Raw genomic sequence first — 18,838 nt, 5'->3', positions numbered from 1 at the left:
CCTCCATTAGCTAAGTCACTGCACGAATGGACGCAGAACAAATCTACCGGACTTCCTGGGGACCCTCTTAATTTCCAGGCCACATGCATTTGACTCTTAGGACATGAAGTTAGCCCTCCTCTTAATCGATTATTGCAGTAATTTGTCTGATTAGAGAAACTCTTTCCCCAGTCTCCCTGCTACCAGAACGAAGCCTCCAAGTACTGTGCTTAGGAGGAAAACACGAAGCTTCTTGTTTGCTCAGAACAATGCACCTTCACTCGCTAGGCTTCCAAGGTTTAACCTTTTGTAAAAAGTAAATATGCTTTAGATGAAGCCCTTCTCCATTGGTAACTTGCATCAGTTTGGGAAAAGTGTAACAAAGGATCAGATTAGTTGGAAACAGAAATCTAATTATGACTAGAAAAATCGCTTTTTAAAGGAGCCCTTCTCTTTGAAACTGGTCCAACAGGTCACCCCCCAGAGAGCAAAACTGGGAGGGAGAGCCTGACTGACAGGGCTGGCACACAGTGGGATGCCCTGTGGCCAGCTGGCAGGTCTGCCATCTGGGGGCGCCCGCTGCTTTGGCATGCTGTGTAAGCTGCCCCTCTTAACCACAATGGTCCCCACTGAATGTCCATCAGCGGCTCCCCACTCTGGTGTGCTTGGTGGGCTAAGACCACCAAATTAGCACCTGCAGTGTTAATGCACAGTTTACTTCAGATATGAAGCAGGTTTGTGTATGACCTTTCTGTTACTAATCTTACAGGTTTGGGGACCTCTCCCTCCCCCAGTACTTCTCCCTTTTTGACCGTTTCTTCTTAGTCTCCTTGGGTCAGAGTCTCCTTCAGATCACGCCTTCTAACCAGGGGTGTCCCCAGGGCTCTACCTGGGACCTCTGCTCTTCTCCCTCTGTACTACTTCCCTGGGTGAGTTCATCAGCGCCCCGGAATTTCATCACCATCTTTAGGATGACAATTCTTCAAATAACCGTTTCCTGCCCCAGGCTCTGCTGACCTTCCTCTGCTGTTCAGACATCTCTAACTGAACATCTAGTAGACATCTTAAATTCGGTATGTCCCAAACCCAAACGATGTTTGTGATTTCTGCCCCTAAACCTTCCCTATTACTGTCGAGGGCACCCCATCCTCCAGTTTCCCACACTCACAACCTGTCATGCTAGAACACCTCATTATTTCTTACCGCTTCCCCAGGTCCAAAATTATGCCAAGGCTTCTGTACTGTCTCTCAAATATGCCCCCTCCTCTCCTCTGATGCAGTCCCTCCTCACACATGGACTATGGCAGTAGCTGCTGGGGGCAGAGTCTGCGTGCCTCAAGGCTCTCCCCACCCCAGACCAATCTCCATTCAGCCACTGAAGTGATTTTCCTAAAGCACAGGTCCAAACATGTCCAGTGGCTCCCTCTGGCCTCCAGGATCAAGTACAAAATGCTCTGCTTGGCATTCAAAGTCCTTCATAACCTGTCCCCTCCTCCCTTCTGGTCTTGGTACACTGGACATGTTCTCTTCACTCTAGTGACCCCAGGCTCCCGGCTGCTTCACCAACAAGAAGGCTCTCAGTTCTGGGCATTTTCTCCAGTCATCCCTGCTACGCTAGAATGGCCTCCCTCCTCAGTTCCACCTCCCACCTTCCCTTTAAGTCCCAGCTAAAATCCTGCCCTCTACAGGGAGCCTCCCCAGACCCTCCTAACTCTGCTATCTTCTGTCTCTTCGTTATTTCCCTTTTATCTTGTACGCAACTTGCTTTATAGAGCCCCCCTCTCATTACAGTATGAGCTCCTTGAGGCCAGGGACTGTCATTTGCCTCTTTTTGTATCTCCAGAGCTTAGCACAGCACCTGGAACACAGCAGGTACTCAATAAGTGTTTTTCTTTAATTGATTTTTTGCACAGGTGAAATGGTTTTGTCTGAGAACAAAAGTCTAAAGAAATGTGCCAGAAAATAAAGCACCAACCTGTAATGACAGAGCCATCCGATCCTGGCCCACTTCCCAAGCACTGACACTCAGCAAAGCCGAAGGCCCCAGAGCTGTCCTCGCCAAGGGGAGAGATATCCTGGATGCTTCCCATCTCCTGGAGGAACTCTTCAGAGAGCGGACTTTCCAGGTCCTCATCACCGAGGGGAGAAAGGGGGCAGATCTGGCTGTCTGCATCTACCATCTTGGCAAGGTGAGGCTGGCCCCTTCAAAGGTCTTTAAGCTGGAGGGAGGAAGGGAAAGATCCCATTTACCAAATCAGATATACTACTCAGCTAAAATGTCACCTGTTAGCTGAGGCATAGCTGAATAGGAGAAAGTGAGGCAGCTTTGGATTCTCTGTGGAGGAGGAAACAATCAATCGGAATCATTCTAATCACCCTCATCATGTTTCTACTGTTCTTGTATGTGCCAGGCGCTAGGCTAAGAGGGCTTCACAAATATTATCTTATTTGATCCTCACAACAACCCTGGGAGGCAGGTACTGTCATTATTCCCATTTTACAATTGAGGAAACTGAGTCAGACAGAGGTTAAGTGATTTAGCCGGAGTCCCACAGCTAGTGTCTGAGGCTGGATGAGAACTCAGGTCTTCCTGACTCCAGGCCCAGGACTCTGTGTACTCTGGCTTCTCTCAGCTGCCACAGTCAGAAATTTTAGGAGCCCTAAGGGGTGAGGACCATTCATTTCATGCTAGAATTTGTGACAGAGGAAAGGTGGGCATAGTCTGACATGTAGCCTAGGTCTGAGTAAAGCAGATTGGAAAGGGTTCAGAGGAAGGACAGACTGGATCTCATGCCCTGAAATTCTAAGGGTGAGGGTTCTTAACCTGGAATGGGGTGTGAGTGGGGAAGATGGAAAAAATGGTATCTATCTATCTATCTATCTCTCTATCTATCTATCTATCTATCTATCTATCTATCTATCTATCTAATTGGTTTGCTTTGTAATCCCAGGTATTTTATTTTGTGCATTTAAAAATGATTCAAGCTTCACCTGCCTGACACAAGAAGGGTCAGGAGCCTTTGCTGTAGTGAAGTCAGCCCACAAAGGGCCAGAACCTAAAAAGAAAATTTAAGACCCAAAAGAAAACCTTTCCAATGAAGAGGGAAAATGGAGGTGGGTGAGATCTGAAGGGATCAATCGATGTCTCAGAGAACTCATCCTCCACCTCAACTTTTAACTAGGAGTGTACAGATACTAGAAGCTAGGGTAGGAGACCAACCATCTGACCGCCTGTGATTCTGAGACACTGTGGAAGATTTGGGGGGGGGGTGGCACAGGCCTGGACCAGGGCAGACACCAAACTTGCAAAAAAGATGCAGAACAGTTGGACAGCTCCAAGCCAGGGGGTTTGCCTTGCACCCCTGGGAAAATTCTAGAACAGACCATGAAAGGCTTGTGGTGTGAGTGTAGGTAAAGGACAGTGAGGATTACCAGACTGGCCTGCCTTCACCAGGTTGGGGCCCTGTGGGGCAAACCTTTTTTTCTGATGTGCTTATGGAGCTCAGAGGATCTTGAGAATACTTCAGGTCTGCTAGTTTTAGATCTGACAAAGCCTCTGGTGAAAGACTCCATCTCATTCTTGTGGAAAAGATAGAGTGGTGTGGACTTCAACCAGATGGATTTTAAACTGGTTGAGTGACTGGGTGATTAATGAACAATTCCTTGTCAGCTCTATCAGAGGTCTCCAGTGGAGTGCCTCAGGGATCAGGGCTTGGCCTCCCTGATTAACATCCTTTATCAGTGACTTGGACAAAGGCAAAAACAGCACCCTCAGCAGATTTTCAGACCCACGGCTGGGAGAATGGCTAATACCATGGATAATAAAGTCAGATTCCAACAAGATCAGACTGGAGCACTGGAGGGCTGGATCAAACCAGAAGAAATTCAATAGAGATCAATGTAAAACATCATACGTGGATTCAAAACAGAAAGCCAATGGCTCCAGTGTAAGGTCGGGAAGGCAGTTTGTCTGCAAACCTCCTTGGAGCTTTGAGGGAACTGAGTTCAGCATGGGTCAGCAGCACCATGTGCTGGTCCCAAAGGTCACATGGCCTTGGACTTCAGTAAAAAAAAGCAACGCTACCAGGATCGGGGAGGGAGGGCCCCACTGTTCTCTTCCCTGGTCAGACCCCATCAGAAGAATTAGCTTCAGTTGTGGGCACCACGTTAGAAAAATAACATTGAATAAGCTAGAGAGTGTGGGGGAGAGGGGGCAGGATGGAGAAGGGCCTCCCATCCATGCCCTAAGGGGAGCTGTCCAAGGGACTAAGGCTATTTAGCTCAGACAAGACTCAGGGATGGGGAGGGAGCAGGTGTGATAGCTGTACCCAGGTAACAGGTATCCAAAGAGTTGTTATGTGGCCCAGGAGCCTTGCAGGGGAGCTCCAAGAAGGAGCTGTCCAGCATCAGAATGAGCTGCAGCTGGACAGGCCCTTGTTGGCTATGAGATGGTACAGGTTCTTTAAGGAACATGGATTGCCTGCTGAGAACCCTTTCAGTTCTCCAAGTCTGGGGATCTCTGATCCCCAAACATTTATCAAGAGAGTCTCCCTTCAAGGAGTTTATAGCCTACATGCAGTCAGATGGGGGTGCCACAGTGCACACAGACCTAAACCTGGGATTCAGGAAGACCTGAGTTCAAATCTGACCTTAGACACTTAGTAGCTGTGGGATTCTGGACAAGTCACTTAACCTGTTCCTGCCACAGTTTCCTCAACTGCAAAAAATGGAGATGATAGCTCTTATCCCCAACAGTTGTGTGTATTGAAGGAGATATTAGTAAAGCACTTAGCATGGTTCCTGGGACATAGTAGGCATTATTTAAATGCTTTTGGTATTATTCTTTTTTTTTTCTTTTTTTTGGAATGGCAGTTGGGATTAAGTGACTTGTCCAAGGTCACATGGCTAATTTTGTGTTAAGTGTCTGAGGCCGGATGTGAACTCAGCTCCTCCTGACTCCAGGGCCTGGTGTTCTATTCACTGTGCCACCTAACTACACCATGCTTTTGGTATTATTAAGAAACTAATTCATCAAGTTAATTAAGTTAAGGAACTATCACATATTAAATGTGCTCTCTCCTTGTAACTTCTCAATTCTAAATTCCCCTGTTAGATCTGCATAATCATCTGAGAACTGAGCTGCTTAAACATTTTTAGCAAGTTTTAGGAAGAATGATATTCTACAGACAATTTTTCATTTCCCATTGAAAAAGCAGAGAGACTAGTCAGCACAATGTAATGAATGGAAAACCCTTAGAACTTGGGCTTAGAACCAAAAGACTTGGGTCTATAGCTGTACTTTACTGTGTAACTGTGACTGAGTCACCTTCCCCACTCTGAACCTTAGTTTCCTCATCTGTCAAATGAAGTTATGCCTGTAATTCCTTCATCAGAAGATTGTTATGAGGAAGGTGGTGTACAAAGGAAAGTGCTAATGAAAGTCTGTCCCAGTTAGGAATCCTGATAGCTGCTTCAGCCACGAAGAACCACAAACTCTTTACCTGCACATGCACTGTGTGTAAAGGGCTGCAGATCAGGACTTTTGCTCATCTCAAAGGAGTTCAGGAAGGGGACACGCTGACCATGGCTATTCTATGCTGTTAAAGTTCAGTCCGGGGAAGTTTTTGCACCCCTTCCTCCACCCCCAGAACTTCACCCCAGTGCTTGGCTATCAAATACAGAAATCTGGGACAAAATATTCCGACCACAAGATGTGACCATGAAGTATTCCTCGAAAGCACCCACTGAGGCAAGGAAGAGATTAAACATTTGGCTATTTCTAGCTCCCAGTAGCCAGTCACATATTTCAGCCCAATAAAAAGCACCTGCCCAGGACCAAGGGCCATGGCAAGCTATGAAGAGGCCCTAGTCCCACCCAGTCCTACCGCTGGAGGAACTTTGTCCCTAGAAGCCAGAGAGCAGGGGCTTGGAGTCTATGGAACTCTGGGAGAGCTACCTTTCTGCTAAACCATGGGCGTTCAAGTTGGCCTGATTTAGGAGGAAAAGTATAATCAAAAATGGGCCTGGAGGACCTTGGGGTCGATTTCCAGCTCACCATTTCTAAGAAGATAGGATTTGTTTTTGAAAACTGTCCTTTCCTCCCCCCCCTTAGTTTGTGTTTGAAGACTGACTTTTTAAGGTTTATTTTAAACTTAGGAAAGAGAGGTAAATAAACCCAAACCACAAAGTTAAGTCAGGAGATAAGTCTTGTACTTTGGTCAGGGAGACACTGGCTTCCAAACAAACCGTTCAGCTAATTGGTCCTTTCCAGCTTCAGCTCCTGTTATGAGGAATGTTATCTAGTAGATAACAAGCAGTTGACTTGGATAAGGAGATGGGGTGAGATATGCCAGGAAGCGCTTGGTCATCAGACCTGGCATGGGTTCCATGAAGCCAGGCCATCCCTGGGAGATGATGTGGAAAGAGGGGCAAAGGCTGAAGAGCCCACAGAATCTAGGCATCATGCTGCTGCTTCTTCCTGAGTGGCTTAGGCCCAGTCAGCTTCCCCAGCTCTGGGGCAGTTGAGGGGTGCTACAGTGCCCACAAGGCTGGCCCTGGATTCAGGAAGACCTGAGTACAAAGCCATCTTCAGACCCTCACTGGCTGCAAGACCCTGGACAAGTCCCTTAGCTTCTCTCTGCCTCACCTGTAAAATCACAATAGTACCTACCTGCCAGGTTGTTGTGGGGCTCAAAAGAGATATTCTTTGTGAAGTGCCTTCTAAATGCTATTGTTACCATTCTTATTCAAGAGGATAGGAATCCCTCCCTCCAGGACTTCAGTGAGCTTTCAGTGCAATGACGTAGGTAGAGTGGGCTTAGTAAACAAAAACCAGGCCAGATGCCTCACCCTTCTTCCCATGGAGCACAGTCTAGTCTGGGCCATTCGACTCTGCCTGGAAATCCCAGGGCCAGCCCCTGGGCGAGTTTTCCATGAGGACACAGTCAGAGCAGAGAAGGCCATCCCTAGTGAATGCCAGTGCCCTGGGGGAAAGCCCATCTTCAGACTCCTCAGCCAGGCTGTCTCTGGTGGCTGCCTGGGTAGCAGAAGTATTAGGAGGGATGTCCTAAAAAGAGACTTTTCCCCTGCAATACTGATGCTAGCAAGACATCAGAGAGTCCTGGGCATCCATGGGCTCTGCCCCCAATTTCTGTGAGGATGCTGCCTCTACCAAAGTGCCATCCTATGAATACACCGCCCCTCTGGAGGATTTCCTTAGGGAGCTGTAAGCCGCCCCACCAGACGCTCCTGTTCCCACACACAGCCAGCCAGCTGTCAGAATCTGTAACTGAATGAAGCTTGGGCCCTAGTCACAGGACCCTGAGCCATGAGTTGGGACCTCTCTGCCCTCAAAGCCCCTGGTACTGGGCAGAGTGTAAAGTAGAAGACCAGGGACCTCAACCCAACTGAGCTCTGGGCAGGGACTCCTCAGTCTCACTCCCCAGCCCCAGTCCCACACTACCCCAGCAGGAACCGAACCATTTACTGAGATGACAGAGGCTCTGGTCACCTACTCCCTTGGTATCTCTGTCAAACTTGGCAGTCAGACACGTTCTCTTTCTCGCCTGTGCCCAAAGCCGTGGTGTCCCACACTCCTCTCCTCACTAAGAGTAGTCCAGTTTCCTGGGACCTGGACTCCATCCCCTTTCTCTTCTTCCAGGACCTTGTTCCAGCACTCAGCCCTGCCCTCTCTGCAGGGAGCTTCCTGGTTGTAAATATGGTCACATGGTCCTAATTTTAAAAAAAGCCACCCCTTGCCCTCTGGACTCTACCCATCAGGGCCTCCTATTCTCTTCTATCTGTGACCTGATCATCTTCACCTGGCATGTCAACTTCCTTACTCCCCCATCCTCTCTTTAGCCTCTTAAAATCTGCTTTCATTTCTGTCCCGTTTCTAAAACCATTCTCCAAAGTCCCGGATGATTTTCTATTGGCCAAATCCAAGGGCTCTCTCTTTGGGTTCCCTCCTCCTCCTGGCTATCTCTACCACTGGGCAGCGGGTGACTCTTCCCCCCCCCCCAATTCCACCCTATCCTAAACATCCTGGCCTCTGTTGAGCCCACACACCTTTTACTTTCCTTCCCCCCCTCCTCATTTTCCCCTCCGTAGGGGCTCCCCCTGGGTTCTGCTCCAGACTCTTCCTCTTAAAACTCTCTTGCTAATCCTGTTCACTGCCTTGGCTTCAAGGGTCACTTCTGCAGAAGTCTCTCAGAGCTAGACCCACCCTGCCTTACTGCCTAGAAGATCTCTGGGTCAGGATGCCTCCCCACCTCCTGGTGAGACAGTCCCATTCCCCAAACCAGGCTTGTTTTCTTCTTTTCTGTCAAAGGCATCACCAAATGACTCATTCCCTTGGGTTTTGAAACCAGGATGGGGAAGGTGATGCAGAAGGAAGCACTGACTTGTTAGCAAGTCCTGTTGCTTTTACCTCCACATGGTCCCTCCCTTCCCTGCTGCTGAGCCCATGGCCACCACCTTCTGACACCCTACCTACCTAGCCTCCTCTTTCCTCCTCTCCGGTCTATCCTTAAGACCAGTGCTGGACTTGATGATACCCATAAGGAAGACATAATCTTCCTTATGGGTAGACCTAGTCTCATAGTCAGAACACACTGAGGGCTCCATATTTCTTCTAAATAAAGTCTAAACTCCTTAACTTGGCCATTCAGGAGCCTCCAAAATCTGGCCCTATCTTATCTTTCCAATTGTCTTATAAGACTCCCCTTCAAACTTGCTGTAGTCAGACCTGGACTGGACTCCCCCTCCCCACACACACACACAGACACACAGACACACACACACAGTTTATTTTTTACCACCTCCACATCTTTGCTTTGCTCGTACTCTCTCCTTGCCCAAAATGCCTTCTTGCACATTATTTCCCCCTTAGTTCCATTCAGCCTTCCTGGCACCATTGGTGAGGACTCCCCACTCCCCACTCGACTTTGTATCGTGGCCTGCCTTCTCTTGTCATGCTTTGTGCTGGTGCCTTATCTGAACTCTCCCTCCTGCACTCAGCTCGGTGCCCAAGATGTTCCTCACCCGCAGATAATTAACCACCACAGGAGGTAACTAAAGAGCCATATTCTTCGCAGGAAGCATTTGTTGATAAAAAGTAGAGACCCAAGGACCCACGAAGAGAAGAGAATGAGTTCAGACAGGAACACTAAAGCTTCAGATTCCAACTTTCTGATGCTAAATGGCATCAGAGCCTTAAAATGAGAAGCCGCCACCTCCCCAGGGGTCCCAGCCCCTCCCAGCCAAATCTGTGAGCACCACTGGCCTAGACTAAAAGCTGTTCTGGGTTCCAAGTCATAGGACTGGGGTCACGTGAGTCTGGGTGAGCCTCTCCTCTTGAAAGCTTGGCTAACACCCATACTACGTCGTGCATTGCCAGTGAGGGCTAGTGCTCTCTGTGGAGAAAAGGGAAGACTCTTCCTCCCCCAAACCCTGCCTGAAGCCCTTTCTTCAACATTTCCAGCACAGGGTGAGCCAGAATTTACCTGCACACCCCCAGGGTTTGGAGAGCCATGCTCTAATCACCACCATCCTCCAGCCCACCTTACCCCCCTGGACATTTTTACTGGCACTCTTTCTTAACCATGAAACCATAACCTATCTTTCAAAGGCTAGTTCAAATGGCTCTGTCCTCTGTGCCTTCCTGGATACTCCCAGACAGGCATGAGTTGTTCCGCCTCAGAATGTCTGCCTTGAGGAGTCTAGCCAAGTTCAATTTCCCACATAGTGATTAACATGCTAACAAAGCTATTACAAATACAGCAAATGTAGACCTCCCATTTGGAAGTGAGGGGAGAAGAAGGATCCCCAAATCCAATCCCAGCTGGCCAGCCTCAGTGTTGGGTACTGGCTTCAAGTCAACGCTTAGTGAGTGCAGGGCCCTGGACTAGCCTCGGGGGAAACAGAAATGAAAACAATCATTTTCTCTAAAGAAATAAAAACCAAGCTAGTGCCTAGCGCACACAATGGAAATATTTAATTATTTCATCAACAATCCTGAGCGACTCTACCAGGAATCTGCAAACGGAGAAACACCTGGCAGCGGCACAAAGCCATGGGTGTGGCTGAGAGCAGAAAGCATTTCTGTGCCTGCAGAAATAGTACTGGGGGCTTTACCTTTAAAATTTAAGCCAAATCCTCCCTTCTCCTTCCAAGGAACTCTCAGACACAGCCACTCCATTGGGGTGACCAATGTACCTGTTCCTCAGATCCCCGAGTCTGCTCTCTTTATTCAGGCATCATTTGAAACAATAATCTTACCTTAATTCACCTTCATGTCAGAAAAGTCAAATAAGAGAAATGGGGAATTTCAAAAACTGCCCTGTCCGTTGTCAGTGAGCTGCAGGCAGCTGTCAGCTTGGCTTCTGTCTGTACAGAAGGCACAAAGAGGGCAAAGTTGAAGCTTTTACTAGGTGGAGATCACAGAGATGGGACCAGAGGGACAATGACCTTGCCAATTATATAACTCACTATGACAGGCGATTCTCAAAGGGAATTCACCAGGAGAAACCCATCTGGATTGGTTTGTTAACATCTGTTAAAGGATTCCATCCAGTACATATACAGAAAAAAAGGAAACGTGCCCAGGTATATTCCTTACCACTTCTCTTTATTGGAGGCTGGAAACTGAAACATCCGAACCTCCAGGTATGTTCCTGTAGAACAGGTGGAGTGTTCTTGATCCGCCAGCCTCGTCCACAAAGAGGCCCATGACAACCTTGGTCAAGTGGCCTGTGAAAATCCTAATCTACTGTGCCCACAGCATTCCCTCCCCTCCTCTCCTTTGCTATAGGAAGATTCTCCAAACGAATCTGGTCTAACTTGTTACTGAATGCATTCATTCTGGTTTGCAGCAATCACAAGTTCCTAAAGTGTTAGTGACTTGCTCTCTCTCCGCTGGCCCCTCAGTCATTCAGGTGTAGAATCTGACCAGGAATTGGCCATGTCAGTGGGTCGAAGTAGTTACACTCTCTTCTGAACCGCTGGTGCACGCAGCCCCCTCTAAGACGGTGGTACTTCTATTGAGTCCCACGGAAGTACCAGAGCGGCTGCTGCCTTGACCTCGTGGAGACTGGGGGGTGGGGAGGGGGTCTCTACCATCTCTCACTTCCTTACTCTTTCTAGCCATCATAAAAGGCTGCTCATGCTCTTGTAGTCAGTGTAGCTTGGAGGGACAAAGGCTTTTTTCCCATTGGTAGCACTTTTTTCCAAGCACCCTCTTATCCTGGGCTTCAGCACCCCCCCTCCATGCTATTTGTTTTTTATCCATCCCCAGTAATATGCTTTTGTTTTCATTTCTTACACAGGTGCATTTCATATTTTCTTGTCAGGGAGTTCCCTGTACATCAGTCTTTTCAGCACTGACCCCCTCCTTTTCTCCCTGATTAGAATAAGTTTACTTTTCCAGGACCCTGGCATTGTGTGAGGTTCCAAGGATTCCCTGCCCTCAAAGAACTCGGTCTACTGGGAACGAGGGCATTTGGATTTCATTCTCAAATCTCCATTGCACTTAGACTGCCTTCTTTTTAAGAATCTCAGGAGATAGGCTCCCACCTGTTCTGTATCTGGACTCTGAAGTCTATTCTCTTAAAATAGAAGGTTCAAGTCAATCTATATGTGACATTTCCTTCCTCACCCAGCATGAACTCAAGAAGGCATAGTCCCTGACTCCCAAGGTCTCCCCATTTCCACAGTAAAAAAAATCAAGTCTTAAAGGACCAATCACATCTCCTTTGTCAGACTCCACTGTGGCAGATTCAGAGGAAATGATGAAACACCATTTACTCCGGCTTTAACCATTCACACAATTGGGGAATCAATAAAGTGGGGAAATGTAATTAAGGGTAAGGCATGGAGTCACCTGCAGGGGATGCAGCAGAGTGATGGACTGAATCCAGATAGAAGAAGGTTGGTAGACACTGAAAAGGAGCCTTCATTGGAGAAATTCCCTACAAATGTCTGAAGACATGAGGTTTCAGGATATTCTATATCTCTGTGATGGGCATTTGTGCACACATCTTACCACCTTCTGACAGACAACTCCTTCCTTCACACCTAGGATAGGCCATTACTGAAGCGGGCTTTTTTGCCCTGGACTAGGTTTAGAAGATAGGGTAGCAGAAGCCCCAGGTCTGACCCTAGGTCCACTCTGCCAAATGTAGGACCCTTTCCTCTACACTAAGCGAATGCTCATGGTTTTCTGAAACACTTAAGCTTGTTATAATGGAGAAAGGCAGAGAAGATAGAAGAAACAAACCAAAGGAACTGAAAGGGAACAGGGTTTGGTAAGTTAACAAGCACATATAGGAAAGCTACAGAAGCCCAAAACGAACATGAGATCTTTGTTCAAATGATGCCACAGCGTAGCAAGGTAGCAAAATGAAACCTTCAGGCTTATGTCTAGATGGGGCGACCCCAGACATTCCATGTGCAGCTACGGGATGGGGCCCGGGCTGTCAGGCAGATGGACAATGTGAGTTATGCCTGATGCTTCCTGGGCTTTATCTCAATCACCGTGGAATCATGGCCACCAAGGCAGCAGCAGTCCACAGTAAGGCTGTGCAGGGGAACCAGGCCCTTCTAGCCAGTGGCCCTCTTTTGTGAAGCTTCAGGAAGCTTCCATCATCATAGGAATTCAAAAAGATTTTTTTCCTTTTTTGTTTTTCAACCTTTTCTCCTCAAAGACAGGGTGGTTGGTATAATATTTTACTCGAGCAGACAAACTTTGAATCAGTTTCCCCTTGACCAGAACCAAACAGAGAGTGGCCAAAGGGCAGGTTCAACAGGGCAGCGGCCCCAGGATGACATAGCCTGACTGCCCACTCAGCTCCAATTCGAAGTTTAGAAACTCAAAGTGTCAGGACTCTGGGAATTAAGACCAACTTAGCAGGGGGCTCAAAGACCATGAAAGAGACTTGATGGAAGGTTAATTATTAAGCGTTTGTGCATCCCAGAATCTATAGTAAATTTATGGACTGTTCATAAAAAATCTTTCAAGGTTGGTTAAAACTGTTACACCCATGGCCCCAGTGATTAAAACTAAGTTGGAGTGATGTGTAACATGGCAGGGGGTTGCACATGAGGGCCTCCAAAGTCCCTTCCAAGGCCTAATCTGTGGTCCTGGGAACTGTCTGGATCTTTCAAACAATGGCTCTGAAATGGACTAGATGAGAGGCCAAGTATGCAGTATATGGAGCTCCAGGCCTTCGAGGAAGACCCAGGCTTGAATCCTGCCTTACACACAGTGAGGTGGGGTGGGGCCAGCCACTCTAGGCCTCACTTTCCTTATTTGTAAAATAAACAATGACAGACTTCTAAGAGTTTTCTCAACTCTAAGGCTATAATCCTTGGTTTTCAGAAACCCTATGCCTGTATCCCCTTGGTAGGATAAATGTTAGAAAACTACAGAAAATAACCTCTGATTGAAATTATGAATATTTTATTATTGCTCAGAAACCAATGCTAGACACTGGAAGTTTCTTCGGCTTTTTTTTTTTTAAAGCAATCGGGGTTAAGTAACTTGCTCAAGGTTACACAGCCAGGTGTTTCTGGGTGGGTGCTAAGTATCAGAGCCCGGATTTGATCCCAGGTCATCTGGACACTGGGGCCGGTGTTTTTACTCTCTCTGCCACCTGGCCTCCCCATTTCTTTGGCTTTTTAAACTCTTTCCCTTTCTGGTACCTCTTGGGGAACACGATTCTAGCCTAGTGACTTCTGTGCTACACATCCAAATGACCTGGTGTGCCAGACAATTAACTGTACAATCTTGACGCTGCAGCTGCCCGCATACATGATCTCATGAAGAGATCTCCTCTCCCTGTGCCCCCCTCCCCCATACACAGCCTCCTCAAATGATTGGGCACAGGCTGCAGCCCCATCTACTCAGGAGAATGGAAGCCCCTTGAGGGCACAGGGACCACTGTGATTTTGTTTTCTTTGGCTCAGTGCCTGACCCAATGCCTTGCACATACCTAGTAGACATTTACTAAGTAAAAATTACATCCAATCACAATCTCTGCCAACTGGACAAATGAAGGCTGTTCCTGAGTGAGACCCAGGCTCTTTTGGGCTTGGATCCAGAGCCCCAGGAGCCTTCCCCTGAGGCTGGCCCCAAGCCAGCAGGTAGACAGGATTTCCTCAGTCTGGGCCTGCAGATGTCAGAGGGAAAGGAGGGGGGGGGATTCCTAGTCCTTGCCCTGTTCTGAAGGGAGAAGAGCTAGCAGTGGTGGCCAAGTTCTAGGCTAGTTTGCTAACAGGATGGTTTGTGAGCCCTTAGAAAGGGAAGTGATTTGAAACCATGCAGCTTCATTGGTACAATGGTCTCCCCAAGCACAGCACAATAGAGGGAGTGCTGGGTTTGGGGACAGAGGACCTCTGTGCAAGTCCCACCCTTGTCATCAGCTCCCTGACTCTTCCTGATGGGCCATCTTTCTTCTCCACATCTCAGTGTTTTCATCTGCAAAATTAGAGGCTTGGACTGGATGGCCTCCAAGGCCAATGTCAACATGGCAGGAGGGCCACAGTGCAGCGGCCTCAGGGCCTGGGCTTGGACTTGGGCTGGGAACATTTCCAACAATGACTTAGAAAAAGGCACATCAAATTTATGGAAGCAAGATGGAAGGGAGAGTTAACACAACGGATGATGGTCAGGATCCCAGAGGCTGGAATGAGGTCTCCTAAATTAGCTTCTTTGTAGTATTTAAGGTTTTGTTGCTGTTTAGGTCTCAGTTTGCCATTCCAGGCTCACACACAGCTAGTAAGTGTCTGAGGTTGGATTCAAACTCAGATCTTCCTGACGCTAGGTTAGGACACTTCATCTTCTTAGGCTCAGTCCCTGGACTGAATCAAATAAGATGAAATTTGATAAGGAAAAATGTAAAGGCTCATCCTTGTGTTCAAAAAATCCATTTCAAAAGTGCTGGATGAAGGAAGCCTGGTTCAATACCTATTTGTCTGAAAAAAATCTGGGAGTTTTAGTGGACCACAAGCTTGATGAAGAAGGCTGGTGGGGCTGCACAACTTCCAGGAACGGGGTGGGGAGAGTCCCGTTGTCCTCTGTCCTTGTTGGACCTCACCTGGATCCCTGTGCCTTGTGGGCACCACAATCTGAGCTATCCACACCGTCTCAAGCTAAGTGAACAGGGAGGCCCACCAGCATCCTCTTTAAACACGCAAAATCTAAGGGAGGACCCCTCAAAGCACCAGAAACACTCCTGGCCAGCTCAACGCTTCCCCAGGCAATGAGCAGCGGAGAGCTGCTCAGCTGACCCGTCCTTCCTTTTTAGCCAGCTTCTACCACTTCCTGTTCTGCCTTTGGCAACTCTCAACCCAGCACCTTTAATAACAGACTGTGTTCATCTAGACACAATCCAGAGCCCTCCCAGACGCTGGAGTCCTAAGAAAGAACAAGCCTGCGACTTCAGTCAAGATTTCACAGAAGGACTACAGGCGTTTGCTGAGTTGCATTCCCAACTTAGAGCCAGCTTTCAAATGAGCACGACCAGTTGCAAACTGCTTTCCTTTGTGCTTCTGCACCCATTTCCCAGGCCCCTCCCTTTCTCTTCCTTCTTCTCCCCAGGAACCAAGCAGACCTTGGCCAAAGAAACCACTTCGTGGTCAGCATGAATAACTGATTGACCCAGCCCTAGTAGCCTGTTGGCCATTGAAAGGCTAATGCCACAGCATCAGACTCTGAATGATCAGTAATGAGGTGAGGTAGGCAATATCTTTCAGGAGAGCCATAAAGATGGGCCACAAGTGCATGAGGGTTCTGTAGACCACAGCAAAGGGGTCACGCTAGCCGATGGAAGCGCTTGCTGAAGAGCCCAAGCATCAGGTGTACATTTCTCCAGAATAGGTTCACAAGTAAGAGTCTCCTCATACTCTCAAGCAGTGCTGACATCAATTGTCAATCCCCAACATGCCTGCTCTATGCCTAGTGAACTTGCAAGTGTCTCTTCCCCATCACCTCCTTTCTTCCCCCGGTGGAGTTTGCCTCAATGTCCGATGGCTTCTTTTCTTTTTTTTTTTTTCCCATACTTGGAACCGAGCTAATTAGACGCTGCCACAGTCTCTCAACCTTTCTTTCCTTAGGTCTTCCTTCTGATAATGGCCTAGTTAATTCAGAAAAGCCCATTGTTATGTTATCTGTAAGGCAAAAAACAAAAATCCCTGATCCTGGTTATCAGGAGAATCCAATGTCATTAAGCCCTCAAAGTTCGAAGAAGGCTCCTTCAGAATTTCTACAGAAGTTAACTGCTGCCACTTGGCTGCTCCTCAGCACTAAAGTTAAACAAAACACTATTTCTCTTCAATGCAATTATTGTCTATTGTAATTTCTAGTTAAAATAATGGATTTCCCCCTATTTTTCATTACAAACGTGCTGGACAGGAAGTTCCTGATCAACCCCATGTTCTTGGCCCTCTGCACTCACTTAGAGCAGTGTATAAGCACAGCGATGAACTCAGTCAGCTTGCTTTCTGCTGTGTTTTCCATCAAGGTTCTCTTGGGCTCCCCATCCTGGTCAGGCTCAGAGAACCCCTTTCTCTAGCACGTCATGGGTCTTGAACACAGCCAGCTCTCATCCACCAGCTCCAGTATCAGAGAAGGGAATGATACGAGGGCAAGGGAAAAGGAACAAGGAGATGGGGGACTTAGTGATTTCAGAAATCACTGAGTTCTAATCTGGCTTGGAGGACAATTCAAAATTGGTGTTTCAGAATGCTTTAGGGGGAAATGACTACTTCGAAAGAAAATGCACATTTGGATATATGTCTGCTTGGTTTTTTAATCAGCCATTCAAGCTGTCACATTTCTTACTTGAGCCTTAAAGTTCTGGTAAAAGGGAAGAAGAAACACTGAATGACATTCTCCGTGGACCGCAGCAAGGTAGAGTGAATGGGCTGTGGGTTCAATGGAAACATTGAGTTTGGGGGGCATCAGGCTCCCCAAACTTAGCACCATCACACAAATCACACTTCAGAGGCAGCCCTGCCCTGTCTTATTCAGGGCACAAGGTCAGAGGATCCCACAGTCAGAGCTGGCAAGGACCTGGTACCTTAGGGGTCATTGAATCCAACCTCCTCATTTTATGGGGGAGGAAACTGAGGTCCATAGATGGGAATGGACTTATCTACAGTAACACAGGCTCCAAGTGAGAGAAAGGATTGACTGTGTAACCCTGACACAACACAGAGCACTTCAGAGAGCACCGAGACAACTCCTTGGCTTCAGTGGTTGGCCTCAGTTTCTACGAAGATGCCTGTCCAAACCTACTTATAGAAATCTCTCCATTCTGTTAGCTAGTGGCCTTCCTTTCTCTTCTGATTTTTTTAATTTTAGAGAAAAAAGGATAGGAATAACAGCAATAACAAAAGATAAATAATAAGCACAATGAGCCCTGGGGCTGGAGCAGAAAACATGGTTGTAGAGAGCTACTGGTGTGGCCATTTTTACCCAAAGCCCAAAGGGTTTGCCCCAGTTTCCTCCTCTGGAAGGTGAGGATGATAACATCACTTACCTCCCAGGACTGTTGTGAGGGTCGTATGAGCTGTAAGTCATGAAGGGCTTTGTATAGTACCCAGCATGGAGTAAATGTTCGCTGTCATTGCTAGCTGTCTCTACATTTCTGCTTGGTTGGGCAGCACGCACTAAGACTCTACCTGGCCAGCTGGAGGGTAGGTCCTCAGTCAGGAACATGAGCTCTTGTGCACACAGTCCCTAGAGGAATACAGACTCCAGGCCCTTCCCAAGCGTGTACCTTGCTTGCAGGCTAGCTGTTGGCTCCATGGCAACAGCAGCCAGCTCTTTTGGCCTACCCACCACTTATCACATCGTTTCTAGGGGAAAATGAAGCCCACTGGTCCAACTAACTAACCGTGGAAAGCAAGCCCTCCTCCAAATATCCCTCAATGGAGTCCTCGCCTCTTATGGAAACACATACCTAGAAATCAGTTGCTAATACAAGGAACTACTCAGTAGTCAGTGTAACTAACTCAGTTCCTCAGTTTCCCCTTTTGCCTTCTCCAGGCAGTCAACTTGAACACTTGCAGGGGACCAAAGAAGCATTTTTAAATAGCTCTGGCTGGCTGCAGCCACAGGTGGGGTAGGCGAGGGAAGGCCCTTTCTAGGGCTGCAGGGGCTGGACCAGGTGGCTCAAGTGTTGGAAGCCCTGACTGCCAGGCCAGTCTCTGTGCAGATATATTGACTGTGCCTCCACACACCAAACAAATGCTTCACTGATGCAGACTTTGCACCCTCAGACCAGCCAGCCAGCACTTCAGGCTGGATCAGGGTACATCAGGGGCTTTCAAGGTTTGGGGATGCAATGGAGAGTAATGATGCCCATCCCTGGATGCCCCTGCCAGGGGCTGAGGGGGCAAGGGGAATGTCCAGAGGTCATTCACTGTTCTGCCATCTCTATTCCTCAAGGCACTGAAGGACAGAAGGCTGCAAGCATTAATGTGTTCAGACAGTCTTTTTGGTCCATGCTTTAAGTGACTCTGTTGTTTTTCCTTTACTCCATTTCACTACCTAGAACCATGGCCAAAGTGCTCCCAAAGAATTGTAAAAACACGGCCAGGGCTTGGTCCAGCACCTTGGAGAGCCAGCAAAAGCCGCTGTGGGCAAATGGGGGCCAATGGCACGGGGGCTGCCAGCTCTGGTTAGCAAGCTCTGCAGGAACTAAACTAGCACTACTCAAATAGACTAGAGAAAAAGAGACAGAAAACAAAAAGGAAGAGAGGGGAAGAGAGAGAGTGAAAGAGAAGGGAGCAGAGAGTAGGATAGAGGAAGAGAGAGACAGAGAGAAAGGGAGAGAGAGAGACAGAGAGAGAGAGAGAG

At 47.9% G+C, this 18,838-nt stretch overlaps 1 protein-coding gene across 4 annotated transcripts in view; it reads right to left on the bottom strand.

The window, feature by feature from the left end:
- PPARA (peroxisome proliferator activated receptor alpha) overlaps window positions 1-18,838 on the bottom strand; it is a 56,484-nt gene that overhangs the window by 23,321 nt on the left and 14,325 nt on the right. For all 4 annotated transcript variants that reach the window (XM_069099308.1, XM_069099307.1, XM_069099310.1 and 1 more), the window contains exon 2: window positions 1,955-2,198. In XM_069099308.1, the coding sequence (XP_068955409.1) occupies window positions 1,955-2,159 (205 nt within the window). In that variant the 5' untranslated portion in view covers window positions 2,160-2,198. The remainder of the gene's footprint in view (window positions 1-1,954; window positions 2,199-18,838) is intronic.

This window comes from Petaurus breviceps, unplaced genomic scaffold, assembly GCF_028583685.1.
Source record: "Petaurus breviceps papuanus isolate PSGF00001 unplaced genomic scaffold, PetGlider_PUasm1.0 370, whole genome shotgun sequence".
Classification (NCBI taxonomy): Eukaryota; Metazoa; Chordata; class Mammalia; order Diprotodontia; family Petauridae; genus Petaurus; species Petaurus breviceps.
Note: the sequence above shows the minus strand (reverse complement) of the source record. Positions and strands in the feature narration are given on the sequence as shown.